Below are 21,648 nucleotides of genomic sequence, written 5' to 3' on the forward strand. Positions count from 1 at the left end.
AAAAATAATAATAAAAGGAGGGGAGAGAGAGCGTATTAGAGAAATTGATTAAAAATAATACCCAAAAAGATTATTAAAAAGTAATGGGATCCACAGGCGTGGTCCCAGCAGTTACAGGAAAGATGAAAAACACAAAATTTAATTTAGGCCCCTGGGGCGTAAGGTCCCAAGAGTCCAAATCCAGCGGCTCTCCTTTTGGGCTAGCCTCTTTGATACATTGCCTGGACACAGTCTATCCCTCTAACCTCTAGGAAGCTGGGATTACAGGAGTGAAACTCTTTGAAATGTCTCGCAATTGGTTTGGGGACTTCATCCTCTTATTTCCTGTGCATTGAGGAGGCCTTTCTCATATACGTCTCCCAGGGTCAGGACACCATGGCGTCTCCACTCAGATACCCCCTCCAACTGTGCCAGGTGAGGGAACATGAAGCTGTCCCATATGGGGACTGCACCGGGCAGGTCCTTGTATACCTTTAGCTTAGAAGCCTGCCAGACCTGGTCTGCGTGGAGTGGGAGGAGGCCTCCGGGACAGGCCACCGCGTGGATACACGCACGTGGTCATGTAGGTAGAACTCAGCATTGGGCAGTGAGGCATTCGTGATCCAATACCTCAGGAACCTTAATGGACTCGCTATAAAGTAGAGAAAGAAGTCTGGAAGAGACATCTCTGTAGGACCGATAGTGAGAGCTTTCTTCTAGCCTTGCCCCAAACAAATGAGGCGATTAAAGCGTGAATGCGCTTGAAGAATCCCCGGGGTACCGGTGGCAAGCGTGGGACAGTAGGTATAGGCCCTTAGGTAATAGCACCATTTTTAGGAGATTCAGTCTCCCCATGGTGGACAATGGAAGGGCTCCCCAGGTCCTCATCTTTTCTTGGAGTACAGATTCTAGAGGTTCAATGTTCAGGGTGTAAGATGGATGCGGCTCTTTCCTAATTATTACCCCTAGGTACTTAAATTGATCAACTACAGGCAGGTTGTGGCGATGCGAGGGCCAGTGGTGTGGCCAGAGGGGCATGATGGCAGACTTGGCCCAGTTTATGTACAGACCAGAGTACCGACCAAAACGTTCTATGATCCCAATTGCTCTGGGAAGAGTCACCTCCGGATCAGACAAACAAGATCAAATCATCCTGTCACGGATGGTGCTGCAGAAAACTGGAACTTATAAATAAACATCCGACTGACTTGATCCCAAACTAAGGAGCATATGGGTGACCCCCTATAAAACCCCTAGAGCTCTCCCTGACTACTATGCCCATGCAAGGATCTCTATGGTAGACGATTGCATGCCCTCGTACCTAATACTGTGTGACACCTGAAAACCCTATAATAGTGAGGGGACACGACCACCGGCTCCCTGCACTTAATACAGACGGAGTCAGGGTCACCTAGAATCAAGCCAGCAAGTAAACACAATACAAGAAATGACTTATCTGAGGAATCAGCAGTTGCAGCTTCTAGCAGAGAGCACAATCCAGGAAGAAGTATAAACTGCAAAGTGAGGCAGTATGGGAGGGAATATAAAGGGAGGCAATCAGTGTAAATAGATGACAGCTGGGAGAAGGAAAGGAGATGACAAAGTGAAACCAAAACAAAGAACATCATGCAAGAGGTACAGAAGAATGTCTGCCAGACCTTCTCAGAGAGCTGGCGGTGACACATCCGCATACAATCCTATTCTGTCCTCTCTACCACCCGCATGGACACCTACATATACCTAATCTTGTCTAAATCTAATGGCCAGATGTTCTATTACTATTGCGAATAATAAAGGCGACAGTGGGCATCCCCGTCTCGTGCCTCCGTGTAGGGGGAACTTGTCAGAGTGACCACCGTAGAGATGAATGTTAGCCGTGGGGCTCTTGGACAATGTTTCAATCCATTTGATACATTTGGGGCCAAAGCTCCTAAGCGCGGCCATCAGGAAGGGCCATTCTAGTGAGTCGAAGGCCTTGGCAGTGTCTAGAGAGGCCAGGGCCCATCTTGCCTTCTCGGATGCGCCCATCTGTGCTACCACCTGGGCTCTCCTAATGTTGTCGGAAGTGGATCTGCCAGGCATAAAGCCCGATTGATCAGTGTGGATCACCGACGTGATCACCTTGATTAATCTATTAGCCAGAATCCTGGTCAGGATTTTATAGTCCAAGTTCAAAAGGGAAATTGGGCGATAAGATCCACAGTCCAGCGGGTCCTTGTCGGGTTTCAGAATCACTACTATTGTGGCGTCGTACATAGAGTCCGACAAGGATCCGCGGCTCTGTACATGTTCAAGAGCTGTGGACCCAGGTTATCTACATATCTAGAGTAAACCTCAACCGGGATGCCGGCCGGGCGCTTTCCCTGACGGGAGATCCGTGACAGCTCGCGTTCTCCTCCAATGTAACATCCTCTTCCAGGAGACCTCTATCCAGGTCTCCTAGCTGAGGATGAGACGCCTCCAATTCATGCCCCGAGTATGCCACAGCAGAGCCATATAAGTCCCCATAGAAGTTGCGGAAGCTCTTCAGTAGGTCTTCCACCGACTCCGCCACGTGCCCATCAGCACCCTTTATGCGGAGTACTGGGGGAGCCATAGTGTTGCCGCGTGCAATGTGCGCGAGCAGCTTCCCAGTCTGGTTTCCTGTTTCAAACGATTGTTGCTTAAGGAAGATAAGTTCCCGTTTGCTCCTTTCCTCCAGATGCAACATGCACCTTCTCCCTCTGGAGAGCCACTCAATTCTACGTTCCTCGGAGGGGGACTCCGTGAATGCCTTGTCGGCCTCCCTACAGCTGGCGTGCGAATCATTCTCTTTACGCTGCGAGTCCCTCTTGACATAGGAAATGGGCGACTTGAGGCACCCCTGAGATACGCCTTCCTGGTTTCCCAGAGCAACATGGCGTCTGTTGAGTCGCCCTGAACCTCCAGGAACATCTTTAGCTGATCCGGGATTCTATCGTTCAAGCCGAAAAGAGAGACGGCCAGAAAGGATGTACACGCATTTTGCAGCCCTTCCCGGCGGGATCAGTCATGGCTAGCGCTGCTAGAACCGGTGCATGATCAGAGGGTCCCTGTCATGTCCGATATCTTGCTGGTTCCTGACTGAGGAGGAGATCCCCGTCTCTCCAGTTTAGCAGTCGCGCCAGCAGGGGTCTAGGAGGAGCGCCAGGTGGAGGAGACTTGGCTGGCACACGGTGCGCCCTCCCCACAGCATATGCAGGAGAAAAAAGGTGCTTCTGGAAACTGATCCTTGAACCAGGATTCTAGGAAGGCGGCGGGATCACGGCCCTCGGGTTTTTCCGGAAGGCCCAGGATCCTGGCATTGTTGCGGCGGGACCTGTTTTCTAGGTCATCCCATTTTTGCTGCCACTGACCCACAGAGCGCTCCAGCTCCTGCACTCTCCCCGCCATAGGTCTGGTCAGATCTTCCGGAGCAGACACGCGGTCCTCTGTATGCTTGACCCGGTCTCTCAGCTGCTGCACATGGTGACGGAGCAGGCTCACCTCCACTAAGTAATGACTGGCACGAGGAGATCGCTACCAGCAGCTGCTCATATGCAGCCTTTAAGGTAAATTCAGGCTCAGCGTTGTCTCCCGCCTCCACCTGCTGAGCGGCTTGACCGCGGGCGAGAGCCGCGCGCGCTGGAGTGGCGGCCGCGGCGCCATTTTGGGCCTCTGACCGGGCGAATTCTTTAAGCCGCTCGGCAGCCGCTTGTGCCTTGTTGGGACCCATGGTCGGCGCGCGGGGTCTTCTCTTGCGCCTGCACACCGTCCACTCTGTTCCAGGAGTCGGCAGCTTGTCAGGATGGAGCAGGATCGATGAGGGATAGCGGAGCCGCGCTGAACAAGGACAGATGTTTAATAGAGATCTCAGATAAGGGAGAAAAAGGGGGGCTAGTTAGCCCGTCTAATACTGTATTAAGGTCCCACTGAGGGATGGTTGGCCTTAACCTAGAGGCCGCTCTAATAAATCTCCTTATCCATCTGTGCTCTGCGAGACTAGTAAGGCCGATATTTGGACTTTGAGGGTACTCGGCCTCAGGCCCAATTCTAGCCCATTTTGCAGAAAGTCTAGTATTTTATTAATCGGCGGAGAAGAAGTGTTCGGATGATGCTCCCCCAGCCAAGTGCAAAGCCTTCTCCAGACTTTGAGATAAATGGCTGATCTCATTCTCTTCCTGCCAGCCTTAAGGGTAAGGATTACTCTGTCTGAAGGGCCTTCTCTGTCTGAAGGACCGCCAAGTTGTAGATCTGGGGGTTTGGGTGGATTCTCGAGCCCTGATGGAGCACGTTATCCCTGTAGGGTATTTTCCACGGTTCCTCTAATGCCCACCGTCTCAGGATTGACAACCATCTTCTCTTTGGCCGGTGAGGAGCTACCAAGATCATCGTTGTTGCTTCTTTCTGTAATTTCTGCAGTAAGCGAGGAATCTGTGGAAACGCATAGACTATTGATAAGGCATCTATTGCCCATGGTCTGTCTCTTGGATTTATCGAGCAGAAGTGTCGGACCTGGGCATTTTCCCTGCAGGCAAACCGGTCTCTCTCAGGGAGGCCCCCCCTGGCCGTGATCTCGGGAAATATGTTGCGGTTTAACGTCCATTCTCCTGGATCTATTTAGGCTTAGGAAGTCCGCCTCTAGGTTCTCCGACCCTTTTAGATGGACTGCGGTTAAGGAGAGAGCGTTGGTTTCCATCCAGGACAATATTATTTTTGCTACTTCCCCCAGTGAATCGGACCTTGTGCCCCCCTGGCGTTTCCGGTACGCCACTGTAGTGAGGTTGTCCGAGAGGACCTTCTGATGCCTGTTCTTTAATAGGTCTACTGCTTCTGCGAGCGTCATAAGGACTGCATTCAGTTCTCTGAAATTTGAGGCTCTTTCTCTTAGGCCATTTGTCTAGTCTCCCTGGAAAAACTGGTTGCCTAATCTTTGCCCCCAGCCTGAAGTGCTGGCATCTGTTATGACCCGAGCCTCTGGGATTCTGGGCCATTTTATGCCCGGAGTGTTTTTTTTCTCTTCCTTCCACCAGTTCAGATGTATTTTGACTGTTGATGGTACCTGTATCGTCCTGTCTAGGGACGTCTGCTTCCGGTCCCATTTATTCAAGATCCAGGACTGCATGATTCTTGTATGGGCCTGACTCCATGGAACCGAGTTCATGCATGTAGGCTCATTGCCCCCCGAATGGACACCCGTCTGGCTTCTGAGAGATCTTACTTTGTCCTGGGGTAGATCGGTTGTTTGGGATACAGAATCCAACTCTACGCCCAGGAACCTTTTGTTTGTAGTTGGGGCGAGTATTGATTTTTTCCGATTCATCACCCATCCTAAAGCTGAAAGGGTACTTCTACCTTCTTCTGTAGTCCTGAAGGTTTCTGCTTTTGAATTGACAATTATTAGGAAATAGTCTAGGTAAGGGATGAGATTGGTTCCCTTCCTGCGCTCATTTCCACCACTAGTTTGGTAAATGTTCTGGGAGCCGATGAGATACCAAAGTGGAGGGCTACGTCCTGGAAGTGATGGAGGAGTCCCCCAAAATCTCCTATTGTAAACCTTAGATATCTCTGGGAGGCCTGAGGAATCGGTATGGGATCGTAGGCCTCCTTTGGATCCACTGACGTCATAAAGGCACCCTTTGGAATCAGGGGAATCGTAGATGCGATTGACTCCATCTTGAATCTTCTGTATACTGTGGATCTGTTTAAAGGCTTTAGGTTTATTATTATTATGTGGAAGGTGTAGTCGGGTTTTTTGACTAGAAGGAGGCCTGAGTAGAACCCCTTCCCTTTTCGGAGTCTGGCACCTCTATGACGACTCCTGATCGGAGTACGCTGCCAAATGTTTTCCCGTACACGTCTGTTTTGGGTGGTGACGGAGAACTTATCTGGAGGTGTTGAAGAGAATTCTATTCTGTATCCCTGAGCGATGAGGTTTAATGCCCATGGGTTTGACGTAACCCGATTCCGCTGGGTTAGAAGACCCTTCCACCTCCTCCCACTTTGGCGTCAGTGTTTATTGTTCTGTTTGCTTTGGGGATTAAGAATGAATCCTCTACCCCTTCCAGCGACCCGCTTTACCTTTACCCCTGTACGGCCTGGATTGTAAAGGGAATTGACAAAAGGGCCTTTTCTTTATCAGCCGCTTTCTCCAGTATTTTATCTAACACTGACCCAAAAACAAGCTCCCCCGAGCAGGCGATAGAGCAGGCTTCCTCAAACTGCGGCCCTCCAGCTGTTGTAAAACTACAACTCCCACAATGCCCTGCTGTAGGCTGTTCGGGCATGCTGGGAGTTGTAGTTTTGCAACAGCTGGAGGGCCGCAGTTTGAGGACGCCTGCGATAGAGCATAGTTTAGACTTGGAGGTTTTATCCCGACCATGCATTTTATCCATAAAGCTCGTCTAGCTGCATCTCTCGCGGCAAAACGTACCGATTCTGCCGAGGCATCTGACAAAAAGCCGTTGCTGATTTTAACAATGGTATTTTAGGATCTCTTCTCTGGGGGTTTTGTTCTTTAGGTGATCCTCAGACAACCAGAAGTACATGGCTCTTGCCACGGATGTAGCAGCAAACATAGATGCCTCCCAAGCTTTCCTTAATAAAGTATCTGCTTTGCGCTCCATTGGACCGCTAAGTTGTGATACGTCTTTGAATGGTAAGGCCGTCTTTTTGACTACCGTTGCCACCTGAATATCAATTTTAGGTATCTCAAAGATCTTACATTCAGCCTGATCAAATCAATTTAAACTCTGTGTATTCCTGCCCCTACAGAGGTCAAGGGTCATCTCTAATTGTGGCCGTCATGGTGGATGGAATGGAAATGATGCTTTAATATATGCAAATGAGCCTATAGGAGCAACGGGGGCGTTGTTGTTACACCCAGAGGCTCTGCTCTCTTTGCAACTGCTGCGCCCTCTGCACTTTGATTGACAGGACCAGGGGTGAGGACATTTACACTGTCTGGTCCTGTCAATCAAACTGCAGGAGAGTGCAGCAGTTGCAGAGGGGGCGGAGCCTCTTGGAGTAAAGGCAACGCCCCCGTTGCTCCTAGAGGCTCATTTGCATATATTAAAACATCATTTTTGAACATATGAACATGGGACCAACACAGAAGCCTTCAGCTGCCGAGTGCACGTGTGACAGGTCAGCCGGGGTCATAGGGACAGATCTGCTGACAGACGCCCTATAACTACACATCTGGCCCAGTAAGTAGATTTACCGCTCACCATAGGCCTGTATTGTGCAATCAAATCCCTTCCAGGAAGCATTACTATAGCCTGCGGCGTGAGGAGTCACGTACAGGTTGTTCTCTAAAGAGACCCTGCAGAATAATATGTGAGTGCTGGGGGGGAGGGGGGGCATTAGGATTTAGGAGGACAGGACAAAAGTAACCTGCAGCTGGTAGAGTTACAATCCTTCCCATAATCGTACAGGCAGCAGATGATCATCTCTGCCACATAGTGCACAATAAGCCCCGATACAATCACGTACACATAGGGAGGGAGGTAGTGGCAGATAATACACAATGGGGGTCATTTACAGCAGACCATTTCCCTCCTGTTCTGCAGGAGGATTCGCCTAGTCTATGTTGAGGTGCAGACCTTGTAAATTAGGTGCAGCCTGTGCACCTGGAGCGAGGACTCATCTGGCCCCCGACTGGAGTAGTTTTTTGTTGGTAAAACTTCAGGAGCGGTTGTGATGGCTCCGCCATGTCTTGCCGCTCCCAAGTGTCACACATAGTGCACGACAATTTATTAATGCACAAGCTTTTCAAGTCACAAAAATAAGTCCTACAACTATTTTCGCATCAAAATCTGGCATATAAAGGTTAGTAAATACCCCCACCGACTGCACTATATACCACGAAGGGGGGGGGGGCCAGAGTTTATGGCTGAAGCCACATACACACCCCGAAGGAAAAGTGAAGAAAACAGGTGAAAGTTCAGCTCCTCTCACCTGCTAACCTTACAGTTCATTCCCTTGTTTGTTTTTGTCGTTTTTCACAAGTTTTGCTACATTGAAGCATCGCTCGTGCTGGGGACGGAACGGGAATAGGCCGAGCTGCAGGATCCAATAATGTACACAGTATATACTCTATACTTACAATGTATCACTGATATACACAGTATATACTCTATACTTACAATGTATCACTGATATACACAGTATATACTCTATACTTACAATGTATCCCAATGATATACACAGTATATACTCTATACTTACAATGTATCCCAATGATATACACAGTATATACTCTATACTTACAATGTATCACTGATATACACAGCATATACTCTATACTTACAATGTATCACTGATATACACAGTATATACTCTATACTTACAATGTATCACTGATATACACAGTATATACTCTATACTTACAATGTATCACAATGATATACACAGTATATACTCTATACTTACAATGTATCACTGATATACACAGCATATACTCTATACTTACAATGTATCCCAATGATATACACAGTATATACTCTATACTTACAATGTATCACTGATATACACAGTATATACTCTATACTTACAATGTATCACTGATATACACAGTATATACTCTATACTTACAATGTATCCCTGATATACACAGTATATACTCTATACTTACAATGTATCCCTGATATACACAGTATATACTCTATACTTACAATGTATCCCAATGATATACACAGTATATACTCTATACTTACAATGTATCCCAATGATATACACAGCATATACTCTATACTTACAATGTATCACTGATATACACAGTATATACTCTATACTTACAATGTATCCCAATGATATACACAGCATATACTCTATACTTACAATGTATCCCAATGATATACACAGTATATACTCTATACTTACAATGTATCCCAATGATATACACAGCATATACTCTATACTTACAATGTATCACTGATATACACAGCATATACTCTATACTTACAATGTATCACTGATATACACAGTATATACTCTATACTTACAATGTATCACTGATATACACAGCATATACTCTATACTTACAATGTATCACTGATATACACAGTATATACTCTATACTTACAATGTATCACTGATATACACAGTATATACTCGATACTTACAATGTATCACAATGATGTACACAGTATATACTCTATACTTACAATGTATCACTGATATACACAGTATATACTCTATACTTACAATGTATAGCAGACTAAACCGCCCTGGCGTGCACACTGATGCCGACTGCGGCTGGTAAAACGGCTTTTAGCTGCAGTCTATTGAAAGACGGCACCAATCTGCCTGCTGGAGCCGCTTCAGGGACATGGCAGGAGTCTGATCTTACCAATGACATCACATAACGTGTGCGCCCTGTGCTGCGGACCACAATGCATGGGCACCAGCTGTGTGGCCGCCATTTGCGGATATTGACCCATTCACTTGAATGAGTCCACAATCCGAAAGATTCAGTCCGCAGTTTTATTTTTTGTGTGACGCGGAGGCACAGACTGAAATCCCATGGAAGCGCTGGGTAAAGCCTCCGCTCTGTGCCTCCGCACTGCTCCAGATCTTGCAGATCCATTCAAGTGACTGTGGGCCGCAATGCAGGCCTTAGCCGCCACACGTTTGGGTGCATGAGCCCAAGAGTAACAGGTAAAACAGACATAAAAAATTAAAAGTTTGGAAACTTTCTAACAAACTTTATGTTGCAATTTATTATCTTTCCAAGTTATCTGCTTGCGATCAGTGAATGGGAACACTCTTGGTCACATCAAAAGGTTGAACTCTCATCTTGATCGAGTCCTGTTCACACCGCTGATGTTTGCCACAATTGTATCCAGTGCAGACAATCCTCTGTGGGAGCCTGGACCCAAAACTGATACATTTCAACAAACCACCAGCAGTGAGAATTGTGCTGCTAGTCTGGGGCATTAATCGGTCATCGCTTTGAGTAATTACATTGTAAACGGATCAGGTTATTAGCAGAACGGACTCCTGTCTATGGCCAGGTCAGAGGGCGCCACCAGCCAATCAGATGCAGCCTGGCGGAGAATACGGCTTATACTGAACGGCGCCAAACTTATTATTTACCATGACAGCGGTCGGAACAGAATCTTTTTTTTCTCTTAAAGGGGTTATCCAAAAAAAGATAAGGGTATTATATCCTATATACAATTATATATACCCAATACATCAGGGGATTCTGCCTTCCTCTGGATCAACTTGCAGGATAACAGCCCGAAGTGGATGGACGGAGGACTCGTCAGCTTCTGTCACTATATACCATATACCTAGTGTATACACGATATGACCCAGTGTATATACACCATGTATCCTATATACCATATACCTAGTGTATACAAGATATGTCTCAATGTATATACACCATATACCCTATATACCATATACCTAGTGTATACACAATATGACCCAATGTATATACACCATGTACCCTATATACCAATATATACCATATACCTAGTGTATACACGATATGACCCAGTGTATATACACCATGTATCCTATATACCATATACCTAGTGTATACAAGATATGTCTCAATGTATATACACCATGTACCCTATACACCAATATATACCATATACCTAGTGTATACACACCATATACCCTATATACCATATACCTAGTGTATACACAATATGACCCAATGTATATACACCGTGTATCCTATATACCAATATATACCATATACCTAGTGTATACACGATATGACCCAATGTATATACACCATGTACCCTATATACCAATATATACCTAGTGTATACACGATATATGACCCAATGTATATACACCATGTAGCCTATATACCAATATATACAATATACCTAGTGTATGAAATATACACACACCATGCACCCTATATACCCCTATATATACACGTTACACCCTATAGTGTGTTATATATATATATCCCCTTCCTACCATGTATCCTATACACAGTCCTACCCCAGTAGGCAGCGCCTGACCCCACAGCCCCCTATAATTCACCCAGTAACCAGGCAGCCCCCCTCCACTATAATTCACCCAGTAATCCGGCAGCCCCCCTATAATTCACCCAGTAACCCAGCAGCCCTCCTATAATTCACCCAGTAACCCGGCAGCCCCCCTCCCCCCTACAATTCACCCAGTAATCCGGCAGCCCCCCTATCCACTATAATTCACCCAGTAATCCGGCAGCCCCCCTCCCCTATAATTCACCCAGTAATCCGGCAGCCCCCTCCCCTATAATTCACCCAGTAATCCGGCAGCCCCCTCCCCTATAATTCACCCAGTAATCCGGCAGCCCCCTCCCCTATAATTCACCCAGTAATCCGGCAGCCCCCCTATAATTCACCCAGTAATCCGGCAGCCCCCCTCCCCTATAATTCACCCAGTAACCAGGCAGCCCCCCTCCACTATAATTCACCCAGTAATCCGGCAGCCCCCCTATAATTCACCCAGTAACCCGGCAGCCCTCCTATAATTCACCCAGTAACCCGGCAGCCCCCCTCCCCCCTACAATTCACCCAGTAATCCGGCAGCCCCCCTATCCACTATAATTCACCCAGTAATCCGGCAGCCCCCCTCCCCTATAATTCACCCAGTAATCCGGCAGCCCCCTCCCCTATAATTCACCCAGTAATCTGGCAGCCCCCTCCCCTATAATTCACCCAGTAATCCGGCAGCCCCCTCCCCTATAATTCACCCAGTAATCCGGCAGCCCCCCTATAATTCACCCAGTAACCCGGCAGCCCCCCTATAATTCACCCAGTAACCCGGCAGCCCCCCTCCCCCCTACAATTCACCCAGTAATCCGGCAGCCCCCCTATCCACTATAATTCACCCAGTAATCCGGCAGCACCCCTCCCCTATAATTCACCCAGTAATCCGGCAGCCCCCCTCCCCTATAATTCACCCAGTAATCCGGCAGCCCCTCCCCTATAATTCACCCAGTAATCCGGCAGCCCCCTCCCCTATAATTCACCCAGTAATCCGGCAGCCCCCCTATAATTCACCCAGTAATCCGGCAGCCCCCCTCCCCTATAATTCACCCAGTAATCCGGCAGCCCCCCTCCCCTATAATTCACCCAGTAATCCGGCAGCCCCCCTCCCCTATAATTCACCCAGTAATCCGGCAGCCCCCCTCCCCTATAATTCACCCAGTAATCCGGCAGGCCCCCTCCCCTATAATTCACCCAGTAATCCGGCAGCCCCCCTATCCACTATAATTCACCCAGTAATCCGGCAGCCCCCCTATAATTCACCCAGTAATCCGGCAGCCCCCCTCCCCTATAATTCACCCAGTAATCCGGCAGCCCCCCTCCCCTATAATTCACCCAGTAATCCGGCAGCCCCCCTCCCCTATAATTCACCCAGTAATCCGGCAGGCCCCCTCCCCTATAATTCACCCAGTAATCCGGCAGGCCCCCTCCCCTATAATTCACCCAGTAATCCGGCAGGCCCCCTCCCCTATAATTCACCCAGTAATCCGGCAGCCCCCTCCCCTATAATTCACCCAGTAATCCGGCAGCCCCTCCCCTATAATTCACCCAGTAATCCGGCTGCCCCCTCCCCTATAATTCACCCAGTAATCCGGCAGCCCCCTCCCCTATAATTCAACCAGTAATCCGGCAGCCCCCTCCCCTATAATTCAACCAGTAATCCGGCAGCCCCCTCCCCTATAATTCACCCAGTAATCCGGCAGCCCCCCTATAATTCACCCAGTAATCCGGCAGCCCCCCTATAATTCACCCAGTAATCCGGCAGCCCCCCTATAATTCACCCAGTAATCCGGCAGCCCCCCTATAATTCACCCAGTAATCCGGCAGCCCCCCTATAATTCACCCAGTAATCCGGCAGCCCCCCTCCCCTATAATTCACCCAGTAATCCGGCAGCCCCTCCCCTATAATTCACCCAGTAATCCGGCAGCCCCTCCCCTATAATTCACCCAGTAATCCGACAGCCCCCCTATAATTCACCCAGTAATCCGGCAGCCCCCCTATAATTCACCCAGTAATCCGGCAGCCCCCTATAATTCACCCAGTAATCCGGCAGCCCCCCTCCCCCTATTCACCCAGTAATCCGGCAGCCCCCCTATAATTCACCCAGTAATCCAGCAGCCCCCCTATAATTCACCCAGTAATCCGGCAGCCCCCCTATAATTCACCCAGTAATCCGGCAGCCCCCCTATAATTCACCTAGTAATCCGGCAGCCCCCTATAATTCACCCAGTAATCCGGCAGCCCCCTATAATTCACCCAGTAATCCGGCAGCCCCCTATAATTCACCCAGTAATCCGGCAGCCCCCCCTATAATTCACCCAGTAATCCGGCAGCCCCCTATAATTCACCCAGTAATCCGGCAGCCCCCTATAATTCACCCAGTAATCCGGCAGCCCCCGCAGCTGTCACTCACAGTCCACATTTCTCAGCTTGTAGGAGCAGGCAGAGATGTTACACGCCCTGGAGGGCACCACGCCGGGGGTTCTCAGCCTGAGGGCCCGTCCCGTCCAGCCGGGGGCCAGCAGCGGTAGGAGCAGCTTCCTGCAGCCGAGCGTCAGCACCATGTCCGCGGCCCGCGAGTTACTGAAGCCTCGGAGCTGCCAGCGACCATAGAAGAAAACATAACACCCGAGACCACGCCCATCTCCCGCCCACCACAGATTACGCCCCACCCAGCAACCAATGGCAGACATTCCTAGCCAATCACAGTCAGGGAAGAGATGCGATGTTTGGAACGCACGGTTCCGGGTTCTAGCTTACAGTGCGCCAGGCAGCCAATCACAGCTACTGTTTGCTTTTCTCCCCTCACGTGAGATTTAAGTCACGTGTGTCGGCAGAGAGTTTCCTGGGAGTGTCGTTTAAGACTCTGCTTGCTGTCAGTGAATAAGAACATTCTTGTTTACATCGAAGCTGAAAATCAGTCCTGATAATACGCTGCTCGCGCAGGAGGGGTTTGATTACAAAAGATGCTGCACAGACAGGGAATACACTCCTAGTCCTGTCTGTCAGCAGTGAGGTTAGAAGGCTAGTTGACCGTTCACTGACAGCAAGCAGAGGCCTTAGAATCGATGAGGAACTGCACCAGAAGAACATTTATTTATTTATTGTAGAAACACTATATTTTTTTTAACCCTTTCTACCCCGGAGGTTTTTGTGTTTTCGTTTTGCGCTCCCTGCCTTCCCAGAGCCATAACGGTTTTATTTTTCCGCTCACATCGCCGTATGAGGGATTGGTTTTTCTGGGACCAGTTGTACTTGCTCTACTGATACCAGCCTGGGGGGCGACTGATCACTTTTTACTTAATTTTTTGTGGGAAATGAAGCGACCAAAAACGGCGAATTGGCCATTTTGAGGTGTTTTTTTTCCCCGGAGGTTTGCTGTATGGGGAAGATATTTCTATAGTACGGGCGTTTTCGCAAGTGGCGATACCCATGATGTGTATTGTGTTTTATTTTGGGTAAAGGGGGGTGATTTAAATTTTTATTCTTTTATTTTTTAAAACTTTCTTTCTTTACACTCTTTTGTCATCAGCGTTGGAGTCTCTGATGATTTTGCTACAGGCGGAGGCTCCATAGGAGACGCTGATCATTAGCCTCCTGCCATGGACTGCGCGCCGGCTCCTCCGATTGCCGGAGCATTATTGGAAGCGCGGGGTTACGGTATTTAGCGCGCTGAGATGCTGTGGTCAGGATTGGCCACGGCATCTGAAGTGTTAAACACCCGTGACTGGCATTACCGCCGGTCGTGGACATGAGCTGTATAAAACAGGCACCCCGCGGCATCATTAGAGACCCGGCCAGCGCCGTAACTGGTCGGGAAGGGGTTAAAGGTGGACGCCTCTACCTTAAGTCAGATTTGTGCCCTTTTCTGGCCTTATGCCGCTCCCGCGCTGTTAAACCACGCCCATTTATACAGCTGCGGTGTAAAAACTGAGATTTAGAGACTTTGCGTAATTGGGAAATGTTTGCACAACTTGTGACTTTCCGTGGCTCAGTTTGCGGCGTAAACTGACGTAAACGTATTGGGCGCCATTCCATTACAGGACGATTAACCCTCATCTCCCAGCGCTGTCCCTTCCCCCGCCAGGTCCGCCACTAATACTATGGGAATACATTGGTAGCCATGCCATAGAGCGGGGCTCTGCAACCTCCAGCACTCCCGCTGTTGTAAAACTACAACTCCCAGCATGCATACTGGCTCTGCTCCTCTAAGAAGTGTCATGGAAATGAATGGAGCATGCTGGGAGTTGTAGTTTGTAGAGATGAAGGTTGCTGACATCTGTTCTAGAGGCTTCCGTCCTCTCTGCAGCTCTGCCCTCCGTAGCTGACGTCTTCTATAATATGTCCTCACAGATCCCATAGAAAGATATGAAGTCACAGCCCACCCCTGGGTGACAACATCCCTAACAGCCCACCCTTTATCCAAGACCCTTATACTCGCCCGCCTCTGGAGGAATAGACAAAATCTTAAATCAAAATAGATTTTTATTTGGGTGCAGTTTATAACTCCGCCACTAGAGGGGAGCAGAGCACCATAAAAACTATGATCTCCATCATCACTCAATGGGGGTCATTAAAGGGGTTGTCCCAGTTCATAGCTGACCCCGGACATAGCCATATTTTCACCCCGGCAGCCCCCCGCATTGCAGCATCTCGTGCTCCGATCCTCTCCCTTACCCTGCGCAGCATCGCGCAGGGCGAGGGCATTTTCATGAGATCCGGTAACACACCAGTCTCTTGTTAGGGCTGCCAGGTGGGGGCTTCCGCCCAGCAGTGAGTCCGGTGGCGTCACCATCTCTCCTGAAAATGCCTTTGCCCTGCAAGATTCAACGCAGGGCAAAGGAGGGCATCGGAGCATGAAATGGGGGGCTGCCGGGGTGAAATTCTGGGTATGTCCGGGTGCAGCTCTGAACCTGGACAACCCCTTTAATTAAAGACTGGCTTCTTACGTGGGTCTTTGATAGCCCCTGTAGTTTATGACGAGGTGTGGGCCTCTCCTGCAGCAGTTCATGTGCTGGGTGTGAAAACCACTGTGGCCCCTGATTGGGGTCGATTTCCGCTAACATTGAATCCTGTTTCCAGGCATGAATGTGAGTGAATTTGCCTGTGTCGATGTCCAGACCCAAGCCCACCCCCGCCACAGCCAAATGTCGTACATGATGCCACAAACGGGCATAAAACTGAAGCTACAAAGCAGAGTGGTGCCCCTTTCCTTTACACCACACACCGGCGTAGCGCAGATTGTGAATGACCCCCAATGACTTCAGTGACACCCTCCGTCCTCCTTACATTTTTAGACTCTGGCACTGCGCCATCTATTCATGCTTCACATTACACGGATGGCCTTTCATGTGAATAGTCACCATGTAAAACCACGTTTTATCCAGACGAGGCTGCCATAGCAAAGTCAGATGTTTTCTGTGGCCCCCTGCATTCTGAAAGGGGCCGTCTATGACTAAACAACCCCTTTAAGAAATCTAAGCTGGAGCAGGTATGTATCAGTTTTGCACCGGGGCCCCATGGATTGTGTGTACGCCACTTGTACTGTTCTATACAGATGGTCCACGATCAGGACTGGCTATGGGACCTTCTGTTGGCGTCCACCATACTGTCGATTGCAGTGCTACAGTTCCGACCTTTCAGTGTCATGTAGTATTACAGATGTCTGAATCACACCGCTATAGAGTGCCCCACCATACACAGACTGTACAAGTGGAAGAGCCAAGGGGTGGAACCACTAACCACGGGGCCCCATGCCAGATACGGTGAGAAAATTACCGCTCCATACATACCTGCTCTGCGCCGCGGCTACTCTTCCTCTCCGGCAGAAGTCGCGCTCGCTCTTCTGTCTTCCCGGCCGGCGCTGCACTGTCACCTGACGCTGTATGCGCTGAGGACAGTGAAGCGCCGGCCGAGGGGGGTAAAGGGCGGGCCGCGCGGAAATCAGGAGCACTGGGCCCCGGGTACATACAGCACTACTGCAGGGGCCAGGGGTCCACAGGCGGACGGGCCCCCTGGAGTGTCGGGTTCGGTCGCAACTGCGACCCCTGTATGTACGCGCCTGAACAGTACTTTATTCAATGCATGAGTTGTGGATAGGCAGAGAGAGAGCGTAGGCGTGCTCAAACCCTGTCACACCAAGCACGGACCACGCCAAGAACCACAAGGTCCAGCTCGTGACAGGAGGAAGGATCGCTATTGTCTCTGATCCGAAACATGTAACTGCCTTTTATCTGCACTGAAAAATAAAGGTAACATCTTATCCGACCTTTTTCTCTTTATCCACCTTTTATCCGAGCCGGACCTTTATCTCTTTATCCACTTTTAGTGAAATCTTCTAAGTGTTTTTATAATGAGTTCAAAGATCAGTGGAGGAAGAGGCTTTTATATCCGGAGATGTGAAACCTGTATAAAGTGTTGTAATCAATGCCCACAAAATACAAGGTGTCACTACAAAGAAAACATGTGTCAGTCTGTAACATTTAAAGGGGTCGTCCGAGTCCAGAGCTGCACCCGGACATACCTCCATTTTCACCAGGCAGCCCCCCTGACTTGAGCATCGGAGCAGTTAATTTGCAGTGAGCTGGCCCGGGGTATGCACTCTGACGCCAAATTATGCAGTGTGTCAGGATATGGGTAGAATAGTCTAACGTTTTGTTTGTGACGCCAATTGCAGCGTGTGCAGGGTACTGTCACAGGGCCCTTTAAGGTGTTATAACTCACGCCCCAGGTTAGGAATGCCAGAGCGGTGTAATGTCTCTGTATGGTGGTAGTAATTGTGTCAACAGTGTCTCCTACCTGGGTACGGCGGGACTCCTGGATCCTGGCTCACTTGCAATAAATGGAGTGTGGTGCTAATAGGAATAATGGAGGGATTTTGCAGCAGTAATTGAGATCCAGACCTTTGATAAAGTTCAAACTTGTCTTTACTGATTGTAACTTTCATCCAAGTAAGATACAGCTTTAGTCTTTGGTCCCAGCAGCTATTGGCAATGGTTGGCTGGAATTTATCTTCTGCTCTCTCACGTATCTGGAGCTTGCAGGAAAAGACGTCTGCTTGTTAGCTCTATACTGTGGCAGGAATTTGGCTTCTGCACTTTCTATCTTCTGCTGTATGGGGACTGACTAGCTGAGGAGGAATGGATTCTCCTGGGTCTCTGGAACTTGACTCACAGTTATCTTCTCAGGGGATGATTTCTTCCTGGAACTGGAGTTGTCTGTAACTTTCTGCTTCGTGTCATCCAGCTGAGCTGCAGAGCTCAGACTGGGAATTGGGATCAATGTCTCAGCCGAGACAAGATCCTGGCTTTCTTCTCTATCTCAGGGAGTTCCTAACATGCACACCCTACCCCTAGCAGGGGGTGGGCTACACTACTTCTAACTTCCTTCCCTCCCCATGCTGCAGGATGCGGGCACAGCCCACTCTGCTCACAGAGGGGGAGCTAAGTTGGAATGAACTATTCCAGCTCAGAAATACTAAATGGAACCTAAGTCCTTGCTAACACATTGCTGCCACCTGCTGGTGAACATGGAAATTACAGCAATATACATTTAACAAGGTTTACAATGCACAGTTGTAAGGATATAATGTAAAGTTACATCTGATGACAAGGTAAATGCCCTTAGGAGATTGTAGCGGGGTAAAAGAGTTTAGCAACACAACTCCGGCTGTCACCGGCACTGATGGGCGGGCTTTAGCCAGTAAAACGGCTAGGGCAGCGCTAAAGCCCGCCCATCAGAGCCGGTGATGTTACCGAACACACTGACGGGCGGAAGCTTCCACCCGGCAGTGTGTGATTGTAAACAAAAGAGCCCTTGCCCTGCGCGATTTAGCGCATTAACTGCTCCGATGCTAGCCTCAGGGATTTTGCCGGGGTGAAATTATGGGTATGTCTGGGTTAAACTCTGAACCCGGACAACCCCTTTAAGGTCTCGGCTAAACTGCAAATTTTTGCAGTGCAACTGATTGATTTTAGGTATTGAACCAGAGCTGCCGTCCTAATGAATGCGTTCAGCTGAATGCAATCTCGTGGACTGCAGCGGTCACTCAATAGTTAAAATCAGTCTTGCTACTAGAAGTCGCAGTGTAGCCGGGGCCTTAGCGCCCATTTAACCATTGTGTCTTTTAGCGGAGAGCCGTGCAGTGCAGCAGCTTTCACCCCCTCCTTCCTTCCAGTACATGATGTTCATGGCGCCCTGTGAACTCCAGCAAAATAAATGCCAAGAACATTAAAGAACCGCACCCAGATCCACACTGCACCATCCTGCCCAGCGGGGCCGCTGACTAACAATCCCCAATCATGAAAGAATGTAAGAAAGCTGTTTACTGGCCTCTGAACGTCATGCTGGTTATACTGGTGTTTACACAGGGCAGTAACTTTCTCCCAATTACTTGGACACATTCTGCCCTGACACCATCTCAAAAGGAAGGTTTACTGAATAACACCATATAATAATGTATGTAATAGACATAGAACAAAATCATTATCACACAACTGGAACTGACTGTGCCACAGCAAATTTTTGAGCGGGGCCCCTTCCCCTATTGGACCTCTTAATGCAGACCTCACACCGGACCAAAACAAAAACTTCTCTCCCCCCCCTCCCCTCTTCCCATGTCTTGTCTCTACTTTTCCATATAAATTACTTTTATGCACATGTTATTGTGTTTTTGAGGTATGTCGCCACTACACTTGAATTGATGCGCTTAGTGAATAAGCATTTGTCCAGCTGCGTCTGGTATTTAAGTGATTGATTTGTCACATGACTTTTTTTTGCGTTTTCTTTAATAAAAAGAAAATTGATTAAGAATATAACTACTATAATACTGCCTCCTATGTACAAGAATATAACTACTATAATACTGCTCTTATGTACAAGAATATAACTACTATAATACTGCCTCCTATGTACAAGAATATAACTACTATAATACTGCTCTTATGTACAAGAATATAACTACTATAATACTGCTCTTATGTACAAGAATATAACTACTATAATACTGCCTCCTATGTACAAGAGTATAACTACTATAATACTGCTCCTATGTACAAGAATATAACTACTATAATACTGCTCCTATGTACAAGAATATATCTACTATAATACTGCTCCTATGTACAAGAATATAACTACTATGATACTGCTCCTATGTACAAGAATATAACTACTATAATACTGCTCCTATGTACAGGAATATAACTACTATAATACTGCCTCCTATGTACAAGAATACAACTACTATAATACTGCTCCTATGTACAAGAATATAACTACTATAATACTGCTCTTATGTACAAGAATATAACTACTATAATACTGCTCTTATGTACAAGAATATAACTACTATAATACTGCCTCCTATGTACAAGAGTATAACTACTATAATACTGCTCCTATGTACAAGAATATAACTACTATAATACTGCTCCTATGTACAAGAATATATCTACTATAATACTGCTCCTATGTACAAGAATATAACTACTATAATACTGCTCCTATGTACAAGAATACAACTACTATAATACTGCTCCTATGTACAGGAATATAACTACTATAATACTGCTCCTATGTACAAGAATATAACTACTATAATACTGCCTCCTATGTGCAAGAATATAACTACTATAATACTGCTTATATGTACAAGAATATAACTACTATGATACTGCCTCCTATGTACAAGAATATAACTACTATAATACTGCTCTTATGTACAAGAATATAACTACTATAATACTGCCTCCTATGTACAAGAATATAACTACTATAATACTGCTCTTATGTACAAGAATATAACTACTATAATACTGCTCTTATGTACAAGAATATAACTACTATAATACTGCTCCTATGTACAGGAATATAACTACTATAATACTGCCTCCTATGTACAAGAGTATAACTACTATAATACTGCTCCTATGTACAAGAATATAACTACTATAATACTGCTCCTATGTACAAGAATATAACTACTATAATACTGCTCCTATGTACAGGAATATAACTACTATAATACTGCCTCCTATGTACAAGAGTATAACTACTATAATACTGCTCCTATGTACAAGAATATAACTACTATAATACTGCTCCTATGTACAAGAATATATCTACTATAATACTGCTCCTATGTACAAGAATATAACTACTATGATACTGCCTCCTATGTACAAGAATATATCTACTATAATACTGCTCCTATGTACAAGAATATAACTACTATAATACTGCTCCTATGTACAAGAATACAACTACTATAATACTGCTCCTATGTACAGGAATATAACTACTATAATACTGCTCCTATGTACAAGAATATAACTACTATAATACTGCCTCCTATGTGCAAGAATATAACTACTATAATACTGCTTATATGTACAAGAATATAACTACTATAATACTGCTCCTATATATAAGAATATAACTACTATAATACTGCTCCTCTGTACAAGAATATAACTACTATAATACTGCCTCCTATGTACAAGAATATAACTACTATAATACTGCTCCTCTGTACAAGAATATAACTACTATAATACTGCCTCCTATGTACAAGACTATAACTACTATAATACTGCTCCTATGTACAAGAATATAACTACTATAATACTGCTCCTATGTACAAGAATATAACTACTATAATAC

At 47.1% G+C, this 21,648-nt stretch overlaps 1 protein-coding gene across 3 annotated transcripts in view; it reads right to left on the minus strand.

Annotated features, from left to right (window-relative positions):
* Positions 1-21,648, minus strand: part of CA5A (carbonic anhydrase 5A) — a 39,220-nt gene that overhangs the window by 14,801 nt on the left and 2,771 nt on the right. Inside the window, exon 1 of one of the 3 annotated variants that reach the window (XM_040409734.1) lies at positions 13,400-13,641. The exons of the other annotated variants lie outside the window; for them this stretch is intronic. Within the exon in view, the coding sequence (XP_040265668.1) occupies positions 13,400-13,550 (151 nt within the window). The 5' untranslated portion in view covers positions 13,551-13,641. Of the gene's footprint in view, positions 1-13,399; positions 13,642-21,648 lie in introns of those variants that run through there. 3 annotated transcript variants of the gene reach the window in all.

The sequence above is a fragment of the Bufo bufo genome, chromosome 10 (genome assembly GCF_905171765.1).
Source record: "Bufo bufo chromosome 10, aBufBuf1.1, whole genome shotgun sequence".
Taxonomy (NCBI): domain Eukaryota; kingdom Metazoa; phylum Chordata; class Amphibia; order Anura; family Bufonidae; genus Bufo; species Bufo bufo.